Source organism: Hyla sarda, chromosome 3 (assembly GCF_029499605.1).
Source record: "Hyla sarda isolate aHylSar1 chromosome 3, aHylSar1.hap1, whole genome shotgun sequence".
In the NCBI taxonomy this organism is placed as follows: Eukaryota; Metazoa; Chordata; class Amphibia; order Anura; family Hylidae; genus Hyla; species Hyla sarda.
In genome coordinates this window covers 272087484-272110785 of record NC_079191.1, presented here as the reverse complement: position 1 = coordinate 272110785, position 23302 = coordinate 272087484, and the positions used below count along the sequence as shown (strand labels likewise).

The following is a 23302-nucleotide window of genomic DNA, read 5'->3' as shown; positions in this document are numbered from 1 at the left end:
ATATCTATAGTAGCAGGTGTATATCTGGAGTAGGCAGTGTGTATATAGCAGCAGGTATATATCTGGAGTAGGCAGTGTATATCTATAGTAGCAGGTATATATCTGGAGTAGGCAGTGTATATATAGTAGCAGGTATATATCTGGAGTAGGCAGTGTATATCTATAGTAGCAGGTGTATATCTATAGCAGCAGGTATATATCTGGAGTAGGCAGTGTATATCTGTAGTAGCAGGTGTATATCTGTAGTAGGCAGTGTATATCTATAGTAGCAGGTGTATATTAGTAGTAGGCAATGTATATCTATAGTAGCAGGTGTATATTTGTAGTAGGCAGTGTATATCTATAGTAGCAGGTGTATATTTGTAGTAGGCAATGTATATAGTGGCAGGTGTATATCTGTAGTAGCAGGTGTACATCTGGAGTAGGCAGTGTATATCTATAGTGGCAGGTGTATATCTGTAGTAGGCAGTGTATATCTATAGTGGCAGGTGTATATCTGTAGTAGGCAGGTGTATATTTGTAGTAGGCAGTGTATATCTATAGTAGCAGGTGTATATTTGTAGTAGGCAATGTATATAGTGGCAGGTGTATATCTGTAGTAGGCAGTGTATATCTGTTGTAGCAGGTGTACATCTGGAGTAGGCAGTGTATATCTATAGAGGCAGGTGTATATCTGTAGTAGGCAGTGTATATCTGTAGTAGGCAGTGTATATCTGTAGTAGGCAGTGTATATCTGTAGTAGGCAGTGTATATCTCTAGTAGGCAGTGTATATCTCTAGTAGGCAGTGTATATCTGTAGTAGCAGGTGTATATCTGTATTAGTAAGTGTATATTTGTAGTAGGCAGTGTATATCTGTAGTAGCAGGTGTATATTTGTAGTAGGCAGTGTATATCTGTAGTAGCAGGTGTATATCTGGAGTAGGCAGTGTGTATATAGCAGCAGGTATATATCTGGAGTAGGCAGTGTATATCTATAGTAGCAGGTGTATATCTGGAGTAGGCAGTGTGTATATAGCAGCAGGTATATATCTGGAGTAGGCAGTGTATATCTATAGTAGCAGGTGTATATCTGGAGTAGGCAGTGTGTATATAGCAGCAGGTATATATCTGGAGTAGGCAGTGTATATCTATAGTAGCAGGTATATATCTGGAGTAGGCAGTGTATATATAGTAGCAGGTATATATCTGGAGTAGGCAGTGTATATCTATAGTAGCAGGTGTATATCTATAGCAGCAGGTATATATCTGGAGTAGGCAGTGTATATCTGTAGTAGCAGGTGTATATCTGTAGTAGGCAGTGTATATCTATAGTAGCAGTGTATATCTATAGTAGCAGGTGTATATTAGTAGTAGGCAATGTATATCTATAGTAGCAGGTGTATATTTGTAGTAAGCAGTGTATATCTATAGTAGCAGGTGTATATTTGTAGTAGGCAATGTATATAGTGGCAGGTGTATATCTGTAGTAGCAGGTGTACATCTGGAGTAGGCAGTGTATATCTATAGTGGCAGGTGTATATCTGTAGTAGGCAGTGTATATCTATAGTGGCAGGTGTATATCTGTAGTAGGCAGGTGTATATTTGTAGTAGGCAGTCTATATCTATAGTAGCAGGTGTATATTTGTAGTAGGCAATGTATATAGTGGCAGGTGTATATCTGTAGTAGGCAGTGTATATCTGTTGTAGCAGGTGTACATCTGGAGTAGGCAGTGTATATCTGTAGTAGGCAGTGTATATCTGTAGTAGGCAGTGTATATCTGTAGTAGGCAGTGTATATCTATAGTAGCAGGTGTATACCTATCGTAGCAGGTATATATGTAATTGATTATTTTCCCCATTATTGAAGGTTGCCTTGCACTAACTTGGTTTTTATAAAAAAAAAAACAAAAACAAACAAACAAACATTTGGTGCAAATGTTTTTGTTATATTTAAATAGAAAGTACAATGTAAATGCTACTGTTCTTGATATGTTACTTATCTGTCTCTCTCTAGATTACCAAGGAAACAAGTTTCAGATACCTGCCTACAGTAAGGTAAGAGAATTATTGTATAGGAAACACGTGTCTATTAACCATTGTCCTATAAACTGTTGCAGGTTGAGAAAATGCTACTAATAACGATCCATAGATGTCACTATCGCTATCTTATGTTTTTAAGTGAACAATGTTGAAGACTGTGAAACAAGCTTTATTTTCAACTGATATTCAAACCCCTAAATGGACAGCGATAGAAACTCCAGTAAGTCCAGAATTCTTATAATATTTTTATAAGTGGACCTTGAACTAGACATGTAGGCTATGTAGGCAATGTTTTGTTTGGCTGTTTTTTTATTTATTTATTTTTTGTAGCTTCTAAAAAATTATCTGCTTTTGTGAATAGCAATTTTTATGCAAATCTGTAAAAAAAAATTTTTAATTCTTATCCAAAATCTGCCGCAAATAAAAGACAAATTAGTTAAACAGCTGTTGACATAACGGGTGAGTTCTTCCCTTATGTTTTCCATTGACAACAATTTTTAACCATAAAAACACATTTTGTTTTTTACTATAGTAACAAGAAGATGCAGAAAAACAGAGCACTCACACTGCTGTAGATGGTCTTCAAGCTGTATTCACGGAGGGCTCAGCATGAGGACCCTCTGCAGGAAGGCTAGATGGAATAGGGGGGAAGCTCAGACGGTGGCCACGGTCCCGTATCGCGCCAAAGGGTGCTTTGTCAGCCCGGATCCGGGCAGTGTGAGTGCTCCGTTTTTCTGCATCTTCTTGTTACTATAGTTATTTGTAGTTATATACGTGCAACACCATTGATACACATATGCTGGGTCATTAACCTCCTCTCCTTCCATTCAGACATTTCAGTTTGCATTGCCGGTGCCGATTTTGCCACTATTCTTTTTCTGCTGTACTTTTTCTGTTCCCCCCACGTTTTTTTTTTTTTTACTGTGTCTGTGAACATGGCCTTTTGCACAAACTAGCACTCATACATACATGTATCTATTATTCTATGAGCATATAATAGAGCACAACATGTGAGGAAAGGGGGGGGGGAGGGAGGTTGTAATAATGATAATCACTGTAGGTTCCAGGGCAAAACCATTGTTACGCCAAAAACACGGCATTTGTTACCAGTGCTGGCAATGTCCAAAATATCGCAAATTTTATGTTGCAAGATTAGTCTTCTAGAAACACCTATCATATGTATATATAGGAGGGGAAAGGACACAGACCGCTCATAGACAAAAGTAGTGTTGTTTCTGAATAAAAAAAATTAGGCCTAGCTTCTTTATTAATGGTCCATGCTGAAATCACCAAAAACTGCACCATCATGTGAGATGTGATTGTTCATTATGTTCATATCTTTCGGTAGTCTTCAGATTATGAAGCACGACAGTATGAAGCTACAAAGTGGGTGAGCACTGAAGTGACATCAGTGAAAGACTGGGACAGTGCTATCAGCACAGGCTTCATGCGTCTTTTTGGCTATATTCAAGGAAACAATGAAAAAAGTGAGTATTTCCAAGTATTGCCAAGATTCATTTACATTAGCTAGTAAGTTGTTTACCATCTACAACAAAGTTTATGATGGGGTACCCGCGGACATACTTTCAGCCTTTGGGGGTACAGTCGCAAAAAAGGTTGAGAACCACTGCCCTATTATACCAAACTAGTGCTGGCGTGGCTATTGACATTCCCCCCATCAGTATTAAGGACATCCCTGTGTCCCGATAGATCTTTTCGGAACACAAGGATGCCCGGTTAACTCTCTTCGGCCCCACGTTAACTTTAAAAATGCAGGGGCCGCCGGGAGGTAGCGCACGCAGGGACGTCACTGACGTCCCATGTGTGCGCCCACAGGAGCAGAGCATCAAGGAGGAGGAATATACTGCCACCCTAATGTGGGGGAAACTATACTGCCACCCTAACGTGGGGGAAACTATACTGCCACCCTAATGTGGGGGAAACTATACTGCCACCCTAATGTGGGGGAAACTATACTGCCAACCTAATGTGGGGGAAACTATACTGCCAACCTAATGTGGGGGAAACTATACTGCCAACCTAATGTGGGGGGAACTATGCTGCCAACCTAATGTGGAGGGAATTATGCTGCCAACTTAATGTGGGGGAGAATATGTGGTCAACCTATTGTGGGGAAAACTGTACTGCCAACCTAATGTGGGGGGAACTATGCTGCCAACCTAATGTGGGCGGAACTATGCTGCCAACCCAATGTGGGGGAAACTATGCTGCATACTTAACCCCTTAAGGACGCAGCCCTTTTTCACCTTAAGGACACAGCCCTTTTTCGCAATTCTGACCACCGTCGCTTTACGCATTAATAACTCTAAAACGCTTTAACCGAATATTCTGATTCTGAGATTGTTTTTTCGTGACATATTCTACTTTATTTTGGTGGTAAATTTTCTTCCTTACTTGCATCCTTTTTGGGTGAAAAATCCCCAAATTTCATGAAAATGTAGAGAATTTTGCATTTTTCAAACTTTGAAGCTCTCTACTTGTAAGGAAAATGGATATTCCAGATAAATTTTTTTTTATTCACAAATACAATATGTCCACTTTATGTTGGCATCATAAAATGGACATATTTTAACTTTTTCAAAAATTAGAGGGCTTCAAAGTAGAGCAGCAATTTTCAAAAATTTCATGAAAATGGCAAAATCTGAAGGGACAGATGTTACAGAACTACAACTCCCAGCATGCCTGGGCAGTCTAGGCATGCTGAGAGTTGTAGTTTGGCAACATCTGGAGGGCTACCGTTTGGGCACCACTGTAACAGTGGTCTCCAAACTGTGACCCTTCAGATGTTGCAAAACTACAACTCAGTTTAGCACCCACTAGGAAGGGCAGCAGTAAATATCGCTTACTGCCCGCTTCCTTTCCCCCACCCCCACCCTCGTTTCCCTACCTGCGCCGTGATCTCTGCTGTCTCCAGCGACGATCGGCGGTCCCCACGCATCTTCTTTGCAGGTACCGGCCTCCATCTTCTCCCCCCGTTCTGCCCGACACCCAGTGTCCTGCGCTGCCATTGGTCAGAATCAGTTCTGACCAATTGCAGGGGATAGGAGGAGATCGCAGCACTGCGACCTCGCTCCTATCCCTCTAGATGATTGGGGCTGTCACTGACAGCTCCGATCATCCCTATTTTCCGGGTGATCGGGTCACCAGAGACCCGATCAGCCCAGAATAGCAGAAAATCGCATGTCTGAATTGACATGCGATTTTCTGCGATCGCCGACATGGGGGGGGATTCTCAGGACCCCCCTCAGCGATGTGCCGGGATGCCTGCTGAATGATTTCAGCAGGCATCCCGGTCCGATCCCCAACCGGCTAGCGGCGGGGACCGGAATTCCCACAGGCGTATGCATACGCCCCACTACGCTATATGTCATACTATTACTACCCCATTATACTGTACCAATGCTATGTGTTTCATACTACATCTACTACCTCCCTTATACTATACCAGTGCTATGTGTGTTGGTTAGAGTACTACTACCACCCTCATTATACTATACTAGTGCTATATGTGACGGTCATACTATTACCAGCACTCCCATTATACTATACTAGTACTGTATGTGTCGGTTATACTACTACTTCCATCCCCATTTTACTATACTAGTGCTATATGTCAGTGGGGAGTTGCGCTCATGGATTATGAATGCTAAGAGAGTTGTGAACAAAAAAAAGTTTGGGAACCACAACTCCCTGTTGTCAAGGGAAGTCTGTATCTAGCAACTATATAAGGACAAATTATGGGAAATGGGGGTAGGGTTTGCCATTTGCTACATGTAGGAGAGAAAGAGAGCCTAAGAAAGCCTGGTATGTGTACCTGAAAGCTGAGCTAGTCTACTTGCTGAAAAGGGTCTACACTGCTCCTAAAAGGTAAATTAAGGCTTACTTCTTATTCTACACCACACAAATAGCGCTGCACATCTGTCCCATGTGAAAATAGCAGTGTACCTACTGCTGTATGTTTAAAAATTGCGATTTCGATATGCAATGCGATATAATAAAAAAAAATGGTGAAATCCCCCCCCCCATTTCATTTCCAATTTCACACCTACCTACCCATTTTATGCCCACCGCCCATTTCACATCTCCCCCTTGTCACATCCTTCCCCCCCCCCTTGTCACATCCTTCCCCCCCCCCCCTGTCACAGTCCCCTCCCCCTTGTCACATTCTTGTACTGCAGCAATACACTAGGTTTCCCGGGCGGTTTTCAAATCTTCCGTGGGAAACCTAGTGTGTTTGCTGCCGAAAAAGACCTTTACCCATCAGCCAATCACTGACTTGACACGTGACACCACTGCAGCCAGTGATTGGCTGAAAAGGGAAAGGTCCTACTAGTTGCATGGTGAAGGGAGGACACCCCGGACCGCACAGAGGGGGAACGGCATCTGCAGGGAATGGGAGTAGGTGAGCAGAAGTTTTTATTTTTATTTTTCTCCCTGCGCTTTTTTATTTAGCTCACTGTTTTTCTATCAGGGTGCCTCCAGCTGTTGTGAAACTACTACTCCCAGCATGGCCGGACAGTCTTTGCCGGTTCAGGCATGCTGAGAATTGTAGTTTTGCAACAACTGGAGGCCCCCTGGTTGGGAAACACTGACTTTTAGTACTGTATTTATCAGTGTATAACACACACTGGCATATAACACACATACCCATTTTAACAGGGAAATTTAAGTAAAAAAATAAAATAAATGTAATATAAATTACTTGAACTACATGCCACATCATCCCCCCCAACTTTGATTTCTTCTGCACCTCAGTTTGGTCCCGTCCCCTCCAGTGTCACTTATAATTCCCCCCCCCCCCTCTTCATTTCCCCCTGTGTCATTATCCTCCCCATCATGTTCCTCCTATGCCATTCTTCCCATGCATCATCATTCTCACCCCATGCTTCATCATTCCCCCTTTTCCCCTGCTTTTTATATATATTTTTTTATTTTCTCTACTTCCCCCCCCCCCCCCCCCGCTTTTTTTTTATATTTATATATATATATATATATATATATATATTTATATATATATATATATATATATATAATTTTTTTTCCCCTACCTTCCCCCTCCCTCATCACTTCCCACCCTGCTTTTTATATATATATTTTTTATTTTCCCTACCTCCCCCTTCCCTCATCATTCCCTTTTTCCCCTGCTTTTTATATACATTTTTTTATTTTCCTTACCTGGCTGCGCTTCGGCAGGCCAGGTCAGGCGATGGGTCTTGCGGGCTGTGTGGTCATGAAACAGATGAGTGATGTCTTCTGCCAGCTTCACTGCGTGGCATCAGTGACGTCACTTTTCATTTCCTGCAGTCGCCGCACTCCGAACTCTGACTCGTGGCGGCTGCAGGAAATGAAAAGTGACGTCACTGATGCCGGGCAGTGAAGCTGGCAGAGGACATCACTCATCTGTTTCATGACCACACAGCCCGCAAGACCCACCGCCTGACCTGGCCTGCCAAAGCGCAGCCAGGTAAAGAGAATAAAAAAAAATAAGCAGGGGAAAAGGGGAACGATGAGGGAGGGGGGGAGGGAGGGAAAAATATATATATAAAAAGCAGGGTGGACGTCCCTCATCTGTTTCATGACCACACAGTCCGCAAGACTCACCACCTGACCTGGCCTGCCGAAGCGCAGCCAGGTAAGGAAAATAAAAAATATATATAAAAAGCAGGGGAATGATGAGGGAGGGGGGAGGTAAGGATTTAAAGTGGCCGCGGCCGGGCTGCTAATACTTCATAAGCTACTGCGGCCACTTTAAATCAGCGACCAGAAGATTTATCGGCATATAACACGCAGGCAGGGGTGCGTGTCATACGCCGATAAATACGGGTATTTACATTTGTTTTTACCTGCTCTGGATGGTCCCGCCTGCAGCAGCACGTGTGAGCTGGCACGAGCAGAAAATCGCATATTTTCCCAGGGGGCCGTATCGCTATATCGCAAAAAGCAAAAATTGCGATTCGATTCCTTTTGCGATATATCGTGCAGCCCTAGTTCACAGTATGTCCAAATTCCCCTCACTTCAGCTTCTTAGTTGCAGCAGTAGCATCTCACTGCTTAGTGTAACCATTTCATTGCTGTGATCCTGCTGCAGCTGTTTCTTTTCTTTCTGCTCGTATAGCACTTGGCAAAGCCAGTGCATCAGTAACCCCTTCTCCCTCCACATGCCATCTAAATTAGTTTATTTTTAAGTCACCCCCAGCACAGTGCACTTTCTCCTCTATATCAGGGTGTAGAAGAGGGGAGTACTTGCTGTGACTGGCCAGAGAAGTAAAGGAAAATAAGTCCATGTATGTGTATTACTGGCAAACAACCCATACCTGCTCCCACCCTCTGAAATTGAGAGAATGAGAAATAGCTGTGAGACCACTAAAATCCCCTTGTCACCACTGAAGGTTTAATTTAACAAAACCAAACAGATTTACAAAAACCTTTTATATGAAATTGTAGACAATTAAACATGTATGTATATATATTTTTTGCACTAATTCTAGAATCTATTATTGCTTACCTTGTTTTCTGCAGAAGAAAAAGTTGAGATGACTGCACCAGTGACCACCTATATAGAGCCAGGCGCTGGACCAGCCTGTGAATCCACAATTACTGTTTCATTTTACATACCCCCAGAGCACCAGGAAAATCCACCTAAACCTACTGAGAGCAATGTATTTGTTACAGAAAGACCTCAAATGACAGTTTATGTCCGGTAAGATTATTTTTTAGTATTAGTCTTTTACCATTGTTGGCTTATACTCCTAATAGCCCAACTCATCTAATACATTCATGGCCTACGTTCACCCACCAGAATTTCTGAATGGTGTGCGGCATGGGTTTATGAGGGATCGGTCCTGTCAAACTAACCTGATCAGCTTTTATGAGGAGGTGAGCTCCAGACTGGAACAGAGGGAATCGCTGGATGTTGTATATCTTGATTCTTCCAAAGCATTTGATACAATGCCACATAAAAGATTGGTGCATAAAATGAGAAGGATTGGGCTGGGGGACAATGTGTGAAAGTGGGTAAGTAACTGGCTCAGAGATAGGAAACAGAGGGTGGTTATTAATGGTACTTATTCTGATTGGGTGACTGTTACTAGTGGGGTACCATAGGGGTCAGTCTTGGGTCCTGTTCTATTTAATATATTTATTAATGACCTTGTAGAGGGGTTGAATAGTAAAGTAGCAATCTTTGCAGATGATGATAAACTCTTTAAAGCGGTAAACACAATAGAGGACAGTGCACTTTTACAAATGGATCTGGATAGTTTGGAGGTTTGGGCTGGAAAGTGGCAGATGAGGTTCAACACTGATAAATGTAAGGTAATGCACATGGGGAAGAAAAATCCAGACTGGGATTATTTATTAAATGGGAGAATACTTTGGACGACTGACGTGGAAAAGGACCTGGGAGTCTTAGTTGACAGTAAATTTAGCTGTAGTGACCAGTATCGGGCAGCTGCTGCCAAGGCAAATAAAATCATGGGGTGCATCAATAGGGGCATAGATGCCCACGACAAGGAAATAATTCTACCCCTGTACAAATCACTAGTCAGACCACACATGGAATACTGTGTACAGTACTGGGCACCAGTGTACAAGAAAGGTATAGTGGAGCTGGAGAGGGTTCAAAGATGAGCAACCAGGATAATAGGGGGAATGGGAGGATTACAGTACCCAGAAACATTATCAAAATTTGGGTTATTTGGTTTAGAAAAAAGAAGGCTTAGGGGCGACCTAATAACTATGTATAAATATATCAGGGGCCAGTACAGAGATCTCTCCCTTGATCTATTTATACCCAGGACTGTATCTAGAACAAGGGGGCATCCTCTAAGTTTAGAGCAAAGAAGGTTTCTACACCAGTACAGACGGGGGGTTCTTTACTGTAAGAACAGTGATACTGTGGAACTCTTTTCCGGAAGAGGTCATCATGGTGAACTTAGTAAGAGAGTTCAAAAGGGGTCTGGATGCATTTCTGGGGAGTAATTTTTACCTCTTGTATGAGGTTTTTTTCCCCTTCTTCTGGATCTACTCAGCAGGGACTCAATAGGGATATAGGTTGAAGTTGATGGTCTTTTTTCAACCTTATAAACTATGTATGTAACTCCACATGAAAATTCTGCATGAATTTATAGCTAATACGCATAAATTGGATTCTGCTGTCCCATTAACAAAGCATGGAATTCCACTGAAGGAATTCATTAAAGGAACAATTAATTTCTGCGAAATTTACTGCAGGATTTTTATGCAGAATTCCTTGCAGAAATTCTGCTGTGTGAACATAGCCTTAGGGTTCTATCCCCTGCAACAACCACAGATTAGCTGTTTGAAGCAGAGTTTATGTGAACATTGCAGCATTCTGTGTTTACTTCTTCTTATTCTTGCAATTGCCATAATGTTGTTGTTGTTATTATTTTTAATTTGATTGGTTTAACAATTTTTTTTTTGTACACACAAAAAAAAAAAAAATACCCAAAACAATATTATGAACATTAGTCATAGGCACTTCAATAATTGTACACGTTTGTACATACAAAAGAATTGAGGGAATAGGAAGGACAGTAGGTAACTAGTAACTATCCACAAACAGAAGTCAGTGAACGTAGTCAAAATAAAAGGCAGAAAGAAAGTACTAGTACAAACCAGCTTTAAAATACAGAGGCAATTACTACAGAAATTATTAAAATGTCTGTGACCCAAGAGACAAAAGCCCCACCAAGGGCAAGAAAGCCCATTAGGGCTATCGGGTTGTAAGCACTTAGCCAAGGACCCCACAACATATGAAATTTACGCCTTACATTTTTAATAGATACACTGCTTCAAACAAACTATGATAGAAACCCTAGTAGTTAGATTATCCACAGTAGGATGACAAACTCTAATCCAATACTGAGCAATGAGTTTTCTGGCCTGGTATAAAACACAAAGGATACCTATTTCCATCCCAGAGGGATCTTTCCCACATCCTATATGGCCTTTAATGCCCGTATTGTTAGTGGCAATCTCAAGTTTTATAGCTGCTGGGCACCTTTAACTGGCAATAACTGCAAATATTAACATAATAGTTTCCCTATATGAGTTGCAAACTGACATATGAAGCAAAAAACTTGAGAAAACAGCTGGATAGGAGAAGACAGAGTGAGATAAGGGTACAGGTGCTAACAAAAGGATTTTCCCAGGGCTTAAAACGAAAGGCCTATTATAAGGTTAAAATCATCTATGTATGATATGTGTGTTTCCTCACTGGATTACTGACATGATCAGTAGGGGCATTGCTATGGTGCAAAGATCAGGGGTACAAGCCCCAAGGCACAAGGAATAAAGCCCTCATTGGTGTCTTGTACAGATAAGCAGTGAGGTAAGTGGGTAGGGTGGGGAAGTTTTGGTAGATTAGGTTGCTTTTCCTCATAGATAAGTAGGGATATAGATACTTTCTCCTAGTAGCTACTTTCCCATTTTGTAGCCAGCCAAGTACAGTGGTGCCTCAAGTTACAATATTAATTGGTTCCAGGATTACCATTGTATGTTGAAACCATTGTATGTTGAGACCAGAACTCTATGGAAACCTGGTAATTGGTTCTGAAGCCCCAAAATTTCATCCAAAATAGGAAAACGTGAGGATTAAAGAAAACTAATAGTAGATAACTAATACAGATAAATCTAGTCCTTACATATAAAAGTAAGAAAGATCTGCTGGGAGCTGTAAATCACTGTCTGTGTAGAGGACAGGAGCTTCTTCAGGGTCCTGTACAGTACACACAATTTCCTAAAAAAAAAAAAGTCAAATGGAGCCACTCATGATCAGTGTGCTTCTACACTGCAGGAGTGACATGATCAGTGTGCTTCTACACTGCAGTAGTGACATGATCAGTGTGCTTCTACACTGCAGGAGTGACATGATCAGTGTGCTTCTACACTGCAGTAGTGACATGATCAGTGTGCTTCTACACTGCAGGAGTGACATGATCAGTGTGCTTCTACACTGCAGTAGTGACATGATCAGTGTGCTTCTACACTGCAGGAGTGACATGATCAGTGTGCTTCTACACTGCAGGAGTGACATGATCAGTGTGCTTCTACACTGCAGGAGTGACATGATCAGTGTGCTTCTACACTGCAGTAGTGACATGATCAGTGTGCTTCTACACTGCAGGAGTGACATGATCAGTGTGCTTCTACACTGCAGGAGTGACATGATCAGTGTGCTTCTACACTGCAGGAGTGACATGATCAGTGTGCTTCTACACTGCAGGAGTGACATGATCAGTGTGCTTCTACACTGCAGGAGTGACATGATCAGTATGCTTCTACACTGCAGGAGTGACATGATCAGTGTGCTTCTAAACTGCAGGAGTGACATGATCAGTGTGCTTCTACACTGCAGGAGTGACATGATCAGTGTGCTTCTACACTGCAGGAGTGACATGATCAGTGTGCTTCTACACTGCAGGAGTGACATGATCAGTGTGCTTCTACACTGCAGGAGTGACATGATCAGTGTGCTTCTACACTGCAGGAGTGACATGATCAGTGTGCTTCTACACTGCAGTAGTGACATGATCAGTGTGCTTCTACACTGCAGGAGTGACATGATCAGTGTGCTTCTACACTGCAGGAGTGACATGATCAGTGTGCTTCTAAACTGCAGGAGTGACATGATCAGTGTGCTTCTACACTGCAGTAGTGACATGATCAGTGTGCTTCTACACTGCAGGAGTGACATGATCAGTGTGCTTCTACACTGCAGGAGTGACATGATCAGTGTGCTTCTAAACTGCAGGAGTGACATGATCAGTGTGCTTCTACACTGCAGGAGTGACATGATCAGTGTGCTTCTCCACTGCAGGAGTGACATGATCAGTGTGCTTCTACACTGCAGGAGTGACATGATCAGTGTGCTTCTACACTGCAGGAGTGACATGATCAGTGTGCTTCTACACTGCAGGAGTGACACGATCAGTGTGCTTCTACACTGCAGGAGTGACACGATCAGTGTGCTTCTACACTGCAGGAGTGACACGATCAGTGTGCTTCTACACTGCAGGAGTGACACGATCAGTGTGCTTCTACACTGCAGGAGTGACACGATCAGTGTGCTTCTACACTGCAGGAGTGACATGATCAGTGTGCTTCTACACTGCAGGAGTGACACGATCAGTGTGCTTCTCCACTGCAGGAGTGACATGATCAGTGTGCTTCTACACTGCAGGAGTGACATGATCAGTGTGCTTCTACACTGCAGGAATGACATGATCAGTATGCTTCTACACTGCAGTAGTGACATGATCAGTGTGCTTCTACACTGCAGGAGTGACATGATCAGTGTGCTTCTACACTGCAGGAGTGACATGATCAGTGTGCTTCTACACTGCAGGAGTGACATGATCAGTGTGCTTCTACACTGCAGGAGTGACATGATCAGTGTGCTTCTACACTGCAGGAGTGACATGATCAGTGTGCTTCTACACTGCAGGAGTGACATGATCAGTGTGCTTCTACACTGCAGGAGTGACATGATCAGTGTGCTTCTACACTGCAGGAGTGACATGATCAGTGTGCTTCTACACTGCAGGAGTGACATGATCAGTGTGCTTCTACACTGCAGGAGTGACACGATCAGTGTGCTTCTACACTGCAGGAGTGACACGATCAGTGTGCTTCTACACTGCAGGAGTGACACGATCAGTGTGCTTCTACACTGCAGGAGTGACATGATCAGTGTGCTTCTACACTGCAGGAGTGACATGATCAGTGTGCTTCTACACTGCAGGAGTGACATGATCAGTGTGCTTCTACACTGCAGGAGTGACATGATCAGTGTGCTTCTACACTGCAGGAGTGACAGGATCAGTGTGCTTCTACACTGCAGGAGTGACATGATCAGTGTGCTTCTACACTGCAGGAGTGACAGGATCAGTGTGCTTCTACACTGCAGGAGTGACATGATCAGTGTGCTTCTACACTGCAGGAGTGACATGATCAGTGTGCTTCTACACTGCAGGAGTGACATGATCAGTGTGCTTCTACACTGCAGGAGTGACAGGATCAGTGTGCTTCTACACTGCAGGAGTGACACGATCAGTGTGCTTCTACACTGCCGTAGTGACATGATCAGTGTGCTTCTACACTGCAGGAGTGACATGATCAGTATGCTTCTACACTGCAGGAGTGACATGATCAGTGTGCTTCTAAACTGCAGGAGTGACATGATCAGTATGCTTCTACACTGCAGGAGTGACATGATCAGTGTGCTTCTACACTGCAGGAGTGACATGATCAGTGTGCTTCTACACTGCAGGAGTGACATGATCAGTGTGCTTCTACACTGCAGTAGTGACATGATCAGTGTGCTTCTACACTGCAGGAGTGACACGATCAGTGTGCTTCTACACTGCAGGAGTGACACGATCAGTGTGCTTCTACACTGCAGGAGTGACACGATCAGTGTGCTTCTACACTGCAGGAGTGACACGATCAGTCTGCTTCTACACTGCAGGAGTGACACGATCAGTCTGCTTCTACACTGCAGGAGTGACACGATCAGTGTGCTTCTACACTGCAGTAGTGACACGATCAGTGTGCTTCTACACTGCAGGAGTGACACGATCAGTGTGCTTCTACACTGCAGGAGTGACATGATCAGTATGCTTCTACACTGCAGGAGTGACATGATCAGTGTGCTTCTACACTGCAGGAGTGACATGATCAGTGTGCTTCTACACTGCAGGAGTGACATGATCAGTGTGCTTCTACACTGCAGGAGTGACATGATCAGTGTGCTTCTACACTGCAGGAGTGACATGATCAGTGTGCTTCTACACTGCAGGAGTGACATGATCAGTGTGCTTCTACACTGCAGGAGTGACATGATCAGTGTGCTTCTACACTGCAGGAGTGACATGATCAGTGTGCTTCTACACTGCAGGAGTGACATGATCAGTGTGCTTCTACACTGCAGGAGTGACATGATCAGTGTGCTTCTACACTGCAGGAGTGACATGATCAGTGTGCTTCTACACTGCAGGAGTGACATGATCAGTGTGCTTCTACACTGCAGGAGTGACATGATCAGTGTGCTTCTACACTGCAGGAGTGACATGATCAGTGTGCTTCTACACTGCAGGAGTGACATGATCAGTGTGCTTCTACACTGCAGGAGTGACATGATCAGTGTGCTTCTACACTGCAGGAGTGACATGATCAGTGTGCTTCTACACTGCAGGAGTGACATGATCAGTGTGCTTCTACACTGCAGGAGTGACATGATCAGTGTGCTTCTACACTGCAGGAGTGACATGATCAGTGTGCTTCTACACTGCAGGAGTGACATGATCAGTGTGCTTCTACACTGCAGGAGTGACATGATCAGTATGCTTCTACACTGCAGGAGTGACATGATCAGTGTGCTTCTACACTGCAGTAGTGACATGATCAGTGTGCTTCTACACTGCAGTAGTGACATGATCAGTGTGCTTCTACACTGCAGGAGTGACATGATCTGTATGTACTAAAATCACCTTATGGTGGATAACCCCTTTAACTTTAGGCTACAATACCAAACAAGTTACAGGCTAATATTGGTGTGAAAGGTGCAGCAATGCATCTAACCCCCCCCCCCCCCATCGATTACTTAACCTGCTGTACAGTATTGTACAGTATTGTATTATTTACTATCTGTAGCATTATCTCATATTGTGTTAGGATGGCAAAAGGTTAATCGTTCATTTTTTCTGCTTAGAATTCTAGCATGGATACTGAATGCAGTGTAATAAATCTCATATTTACCTTTATTTTTGTTTGTAGAACTTTTGGCGGATTTACTAACGGAGCAAAGAATCAAGAACAGATCTTGCAGTTATCAGAATGTCTAAGAAGAGATGGAAAGCAGTTTGATGAGAACAACATCTACACTGCTGGATATGACAGTCCATTTAAGCTTCTCAACCGACACAATGAGGTGTGGTTGATAGCAAAGTAATGACAGACTACTCTCTGAAGTGCCATAGTGCATCCAAAGTAGACTTACATGTCTTTCCAGATTTAAAAGGAGCATCTAAAAAAGGAGCATCTCTTAAAGTGTCCCTGTCATTTAAAAAAAAATTTTTTTACATGTCACAGAAACATGTGAAAAGTTTTGATTGGGCCCAAATGGCTTTTTTTCCATTCCCTACCCCACATATTAATGGCAGATAGATCCCTGCGGTCTTTTAGAGCCTTTGTTAGTTTATTTTATAATGTTACAAACTATGTTACTGTGTTATGTTACAATGTTGTTAATATGTATAGTTTTTTTTTTTTTTTACTTATTAAATAGTATAGTAACAGATGCTTATGTTTCTCTCCAGAAGCTGTTCCTTACCATGCTACAAACTTTCATGTACTATATTTTGTCTGTTTACATGTATGATGATAATTAATATGGTATTTCTCAGTAAGGCTTATAATATACCCTTTTCTTTGTATTTTAAAACAAATTCAACAAAAACATAAATTTTTTTTATTTTTTTTGATCATCCAGGGTCCCAGTGCTGAACCCCCAATGATCAGTAGAACAAACAAGGAGAAGCGGGCACCAAAAGGGTTATCCAGGAATTGAAAAAAATAGCTAGTTCCTTTCAAAAACGACTCCCTGTCTGTCTTCAGGTTGGGTGTGGTTCTACAGCTCAGTTCCATTAAAGTAGATGGAGCCAAGTTGTAATACCACACACAACCTGGGGACAGCCATTGAGCTGTTTATGAAAGAAATTAGCTCTGTTTTTCTATTCCTGGATAACCCCTTTAAGCAGTCATCTTTGTCCAGGTTCACTAGAGGGAAAGCCAAGAACTAAGGTGCCAGCTTCTCCCTGCTTGTTCTATTGTTCAGTAGGGTGTCAGCACTGAGACCATGACTGATCAAAGCTTTTAATATGTTTCTGTGACCTGGTCAGAGTTTATTTTTTCATTAATAACTGGAACACTTTAATGTTAATGTGCCCTCACTGTTACTTTGAAAAGTCTATTGCTGTAAATAAGGATATCAAAATGGTTCATAGGTTATCGAAAATGTGAATCATTGCTAATGGTGGTGAATTAAGCATACTGCATTTGAAAGGTAGAGGTGCAAAACAAGGACCAAGGCACATGTTAGTGCCATTTGCAGTACCAAGTAATGATGGGTGAAAAGTCAAGAACCCATCGGGGAAATAATAGACCTCCAATAATTGAAATAACAATTTCTAGGAACAGTGCTAATCTTGTCTATAAGCTGGGTCTCATGTTGTAGTTGATCCTTGTTCACCCACAGTGAATGTAGCAAAGCTGAATTAATCGTATAATAGAGAAAACCTATGGGCAACCGTGGTAACATAAAAAATCAGGACATAAAAAGTCATAAATATGTGACACAGAGCAGACTATGTTTTGGGAAAAAAAATATTGTTGACTACTAAAATTCCCAATTTCTATGCAAAAAAACATTAATAAAGATCTATAACAATGTTAATAGATGCAATGCTGTCTCTTTATCCAATGTTAGACTACGTTCTGAATTCATGTATGAAATATGGCAGTGTATAATATTTTTAAAAACCTATTACCGCTTAAAAAAATACAGTGTAGTGATTTAATGTAACTTTTTTATTTATTTCATAACATATTTGAAACAGACCAAATGCTTCTATTACAATTAGCAAGAACAATGGCTATGGAATACAAAAGATAAATAGTCCTTATAATGGACTCTTAGAATGTCCTGTATCTACCAAACTAGGTCACAGCACAAATGGTGGTATTCAGGGTGAACAAAGAGGCTCAATATTTATTGCACCAATGAATATTACATGCAACGTTTCGGCCTGATGACCTTTTTCAAGGTTGCTTGAGAAAGCCCATCAGGCAAAATGTTGCATGTAATATTCATTGGTGCAATAAATATTGAGCCTCTTTGTTCACCCTCAACACCACCATTTGTGCTGCGTCTTCGCTTGCAATGGCATATGCTTAATCCAGCACTGGCACGCTGGTTGGACACCTGCATATGTGCTGGGACTCTCAAGTGCCGACTCTTCTCTGGATTCTACCAAACTAGGTCACAACAAATAAAGGGATAAGATTTAATTAATATTGGATTTTATTATCATTTATAGAACCAAAGGGTGTTATGACCATTGGGGCTGAGGATCAGCTTTCAATGGGCTCCACAGTAACCACCATATGCCTTTTATATACAATTATATTGTCAGATATGCCAAAGTTTTGTTTAACATTCCTTGTAATAAATTAACTTTAATGTTTTGGTATTGTGTATGGAATAACACTAAAATTAGTCTGACTCATCAATAAAAAGATATTACTCTTTATAGGATAAATACCTAATATTTTACTGTCTTTAATGTAATTGTCACGATTCGGCTGGCTGGAGGTGGATCCTCTGTACCAGAGAGGGATTGGCGTGGACCGTGTCGGTGGACCGGTTCTAAGTTGCTACTGGTATTCACCAGAGCCCGCCGCAAAGCGGGATGGTCTTGCAGTGGCGGTAGCAACCAGGTCGTATCCACCGGCAACGGCTCAACCTCTCTGACTGCTGAGATAAGCGCGGTACAAGGGAGTAGACAAGAGCAAGGTCGGACGTAGCAGAAGGTCAGGGCAGGCAGCAAGGATCGTAGTCAGGGGCAACGGCAGGAGGTCTGGAACACAGGCTAGGAACACAGAAGGAAACGCTTTCACTGGCACAATGGCAACAAGATACGGCAAGGGAGTGCAGGGAAAGTGAGGTATAAGTAGGGAAGTGCACAGGTGACGGTACTGATTAAAACCTCATGCGCCAATCAGTGGCGCACCGGCCCTTTAAATCGCAAAGACCCGGCGCGCGCCCTAGGGAGCTGGGCCGCGCGCGCCGGGACAGCACAGACGGGGAACGGGTTTGGTAAGCGAGTCGGGATGCGCATCGCGAGTGGGCGCGTCCCGCATCACGAATCGCATCCCGGCTGGGAACATTATCGCAGCGCACCTGGTCGGCAGGTCCGACCGGGGCGCTGCGAATAGGAGAACGCTGTGAGCGCTCCGGGGAGGAGCGGGGACCCGGAGCGCTCGGCGTAACAGTAATGAATGGAAAGCATCCACATCAATTAGGAGACCGAAAACCATTTGAATGAATTTCTTTCTTTTTATTGTGCTGAGCGTGTGAAGAGGGCAGATGGAATTACCCTAGGGGCAGATGGCATTAACCCCTTGTATTCCTAACACCAAGGCATGGTTTATCCTCTACACCACCCGAAGCTATACAGCTGGATCGTGGGCGAGGCACGGGGGCAAATAATGACTCAGATGACAAGTTATGGAACAACGGCAGCTTTACTGAGTCAGACAGGTGTAACAGTCTATACAGCTTGGCTAGGCCCAAGGAGGTGACCAGTGATTTCAGAGACCACAGGGCTTGCTGGGACTTATGGTGGACTTGGACAATTTGATGCACACACAGTCGGATAGGCGTGGCGCGAGGAACGCTATGCCTCACTGCCGCCACGACCCCCCCTGTCTCAGCGCTGGGACCGCTGTGTGATTGACACACAGGTCCCAGCGCATGCGCCCCTCAGCTCATCTAACATGCACACCGCCGCATGTTCGTGCGCCTAACGTGGCCGGCGCTGCATCCAGGCAAGCGCTCGCTCAGCTAGCGAGCATTCACTGCGGGTGCAAGCGGTTGCCTGGATAACATGCGGCGGTGCGCACGTTAGAGGAGCTGAGGGGCGCATGCACTGGGACCTGTGTGTCAATCACAGAGCGGTCCCAGCGCTGACACAGGGTGGGCGTGGCAGCAGCTGGGCATAGCGTACCTCGCGCTGTACACACCATATGCACACAGTACAAAGGCTGTGTGTAGGTTATAGCACCCAGAGTCCATGACAGTTGCGCTTTAACTATTCAGGGCACCCAGGTGAAGGGGAGGCCCAGGGGTCACGGAATGGAGTCTGCCTGACAGGACAGCAATGGTACAGGGGTGCAACTCCTGACCTTGGCCACCACATTATATTTTTGAGTTGTTACGCCCCTTTTATTTTTTTTTTTATTTTTTTATTTTTTTTTTTTACTTAAAGGGAACCTGTCAGCAGATTTTTACCATATATAACGTGTGACAATGCGTTGTATATGGTAAAATATTTTTTCTCACCATACCTGGGAGATGTTCATGCCTGCAGGTATGGTGAGGATATATAGTTTAAAAGTGTCTGCTGCTGGCCACTTATCTAGTCCCCTCCTGCTGTCATCACGCCTGCTCAGTGTGACTGACAGCCCAGGCACGGCCTGTGTCATCACTCTGCCTGCTTAGGGAGCAGAGCAGTGATGAGGGCTGCCAATCACGCTGAAGGATGTGACTACAGTACGGCAGGTGAGTATAGATCCACACCTATGGGACTACTTAAAGGGCTGTCAAGGAAATATCATATCTTCCCCATCCCTGCAAGCAGGAACATCTCCCAGGTATGGTGAGGAAGAAGATTTTACCATATATACCGTATATACTCGAGTATAAGCCGAGTTTTTCAGCACGATTTTTCGTGCTGAAAACACCCCCCTCGGCTTATACTCGAGTGAACTCCCCCACCCGCAGTGGTCTTCAACCTGCGGACTTCCAGAGGTTTCAAAACTACATCTCCCAGCAAGCCCGGGCAGCCATCGGCTGTCCGGGCTTGCTGGGAGTTGTAGTTTTGAAACCTCCGGAGGTCCGCAGGTTGAAGACCACTGCGGCCTTCAACATCATCCAGCCCCCTCTCACCCCCTTTAGTTCTGAGTACTCACCTCCGCTCGGCGCTGGTCCGGTCCTGCAGGACTGTCCGGTGAGGAGGTGGTCCGGTGGGATAGTGGTTCCGGGCTGCTATCTTCACCGGGGGCGCCTCTTCTCCGCGCTTCGGGCCCGGCCTCAGAATAGTCACGTTGCCGTGACAACGACGCAGAGGTGCGTTCATTGCCAACATACTTCTGCGTCATTGTCAAGGCAACGCCTCTATTCCGGGCCGGAAGCGCGGAGAAGAGGCGCCCCCGGTGAAGATAGCAGCCCGGACCACCTCCTCACCGGACCACCTCCTCTCCGGACAGCCCTGCAGGACCGGACCAGCGCCGAGCGGAGGTGAGTACTCAGAACTAAAGGGGGGTGAGAGGGGGCTGGATGATGTTGAAGGCCGCAGTGGTCTTCAACCTGCGGACCTCCGGAGGTTTCAAAACTACAACTCCCAGCAAGCCCGGACAGCCGATGGCTGCCCGGGCTTGCTGGGAGTTGTAGTTTTGAAACCTCTGGAGGTCCGCAGGTTGAAGACCACTGAGGGCGAATGATGAGAAGAGGATGATGAAGGGGGGGTGTGGGGATGATGAAGGGGGGTGGGGATGATGAAGGGGGGGTGTGGGATGATTACAAGGGGATGATGAAGGGGGGATGTGTGGGATGATAAGGGGATGATGAAGGGGGGATGTGTGGGATGATAAGGGGATGATGAAGGGGGGATGTGTGGGATGATAAGGGGATGATGAAGGGGGGATGTGCGGGATGATAAGGGGATGATGAAGGGGGGATGTGTGGGATGATAAGGGGATGATGAAGGGGGGATGTGTTGGATGATGACAAGGGGGGATGTGTGGGATGATGACAAGGGGATGATGAAGGGGGGATGTGTGGGATGATGACAAGGGGATGATGATGAGGATGTTAATGACGGGTCTGGATGATGACAGGGGGGGATGAGGTATTTCCCACCCTAGGCTTATACTCGAGTCAATAACTTTTCCTGGGATTTTGGGTTGAAATTAGGGGTCTCGGCTTATACTCGGGTCGGCTTATACTCGAGTATATACGGTAACGCGGTGCTAAGTATTATATATATGGTAAAATCTGATGACAGGTTCCCTTTAAGACTAAGTGACCACAATTCAGGGCCACTTTGGATGTTTCACTGGAAGGTAGGTTTGCTGTCTAGTATATGATGTATCATGATGGGCCTCTCTATCGAACAGCTTTCTCTTCTCATGAATTCTCTTATTTTCATGTATCATGAAAAGCAACATACGCCAGACATATCGCAGTGTCTGCTACAAGCATACCTATAACTGGCGTCTGTAGCTAACAGTATAACAAGATAATTATTTACTAATTCAGTTCTTAGTTAAGATGAGACTCCAGATCAAGAGGTTCAATATTAGAGTTAAAGCAAATAGAGTCCTGTTGCATAGATATCATCTGCTTCTCAACATATTTATTTCCTCAAATGTGAGAGAAACGCTATAGAGCACTAGAGGGCAGATGTGTCCGAATGAACGAACGAAGAGCGAGCAAAGACTTCACTTCTCTCTACTCAAGAGGGAGCTATTACTTTGTGTATTGTATCGGTTACAGAACAGTAGCTTATACTGTTACCAAGTACAAACTTACCAACCATTAATTTATATTTTATTATTCTAGAAATAGAGAGTAGTCAGTCTGTGCACTGTGTATGGGGGATTAGAATTGACATTTGAAGGAACATTTTTCTGATTAAAATAGTCAAAGTTAAATGGATTATCTCAGGCCTATTAGTGCATATATACAGTGGTCCCTCAACATACGATGGTAATCCATTTCAACGGCTGTACGGGCATGCTGGGAGTTGTAGTTTTGCAACATCTGGAGTTCCGCAGGTTGAAGACCACTGTCCTATACTTTACATTGCACAGATCCCTCAACTTACGATGGTTTCAACAAACGATGGTTCATTTGGAACAGATTGGCCATTGGCTGTCCGGGCATGCTGGGAGTTGTAGTTTTGCAACATCTTGAGGTCCGCAGGTTGAAGACCACTGGTATTGGAGGTTATACACACGTGTCCCCGCTGCTCCGGACCGTCACCGCTGCCCTGGATGTCGCCTTCCATCGCTGTCGCCGCATCCCCGGGGTGTCCCCGACGCTCCAGCAAGGCCTCTGCTTCCCCGCCATCACGTCGTTACGCAGGCCGCTCCTATTGGATGACGGGACGGCGTGCGCAGCGACTTGATGACGGCGATGGAGAGCGCCGACGATGCAGGGGATCCCGAAGTGGATGCGCCGGAGCCCCGAGGACAGGTAAGTGATCGTCAGCAGACCACACAGGGCACCGTAAACGGCTATCCGGTGGCAGCTGAAGCAGTCAGCGCTGCCGGATAGCCATTTATGCGATGGCCCCGACATAGAAAAGCATTGTTTGTTGATGTTGCCTTCAACATGAAATGATTGTATGTCGGGGCCATCGTAGGTCGGGGGGGGGAGTCACTGTACATAATAGAGAAG

General features: G+C 44.2%; 1 protein-coding gene across 5 annotated transcripts in view; it reads left to right on the top strand.

Moving 5' to 3' along the window:
* HEBP2 (heme binding protein 2) overlaps positions 1-17826 on the top strand; it is a 32035-nt gene extending 14209 nt beyond the window's left edge. For all 5 annotated transcript variants that reach the window (XM_056566660.1, XM_056566659.1, XM_056566658.1 and 2 more), the window contains exons 2-6: positions 1994-2034; positions 2159-2239; positions 3368-3506; positions 8560-8740; positions 15838-17826. In XM_056566660.1, the coding sequence (XP_056422635.1) occupies positions 2165-2239; positions 3368-3506; positions 8560-8740; positions 15838-16012 (570 nt within the window). In that variant the 5' untranslated portion in view covers positions 1994-2034; positions 2159-2164 and the 3' untranslated portion in view covers positions 16013-17826. The remainder of the gene's footprint in view (positions 1-1993; positions 2035-2158; positions 2240-3367; positions 3507-8559; positions 8741-15837) is intronic.
* Positions 17827-23302: the final 5476 nt, after the last annotated feature.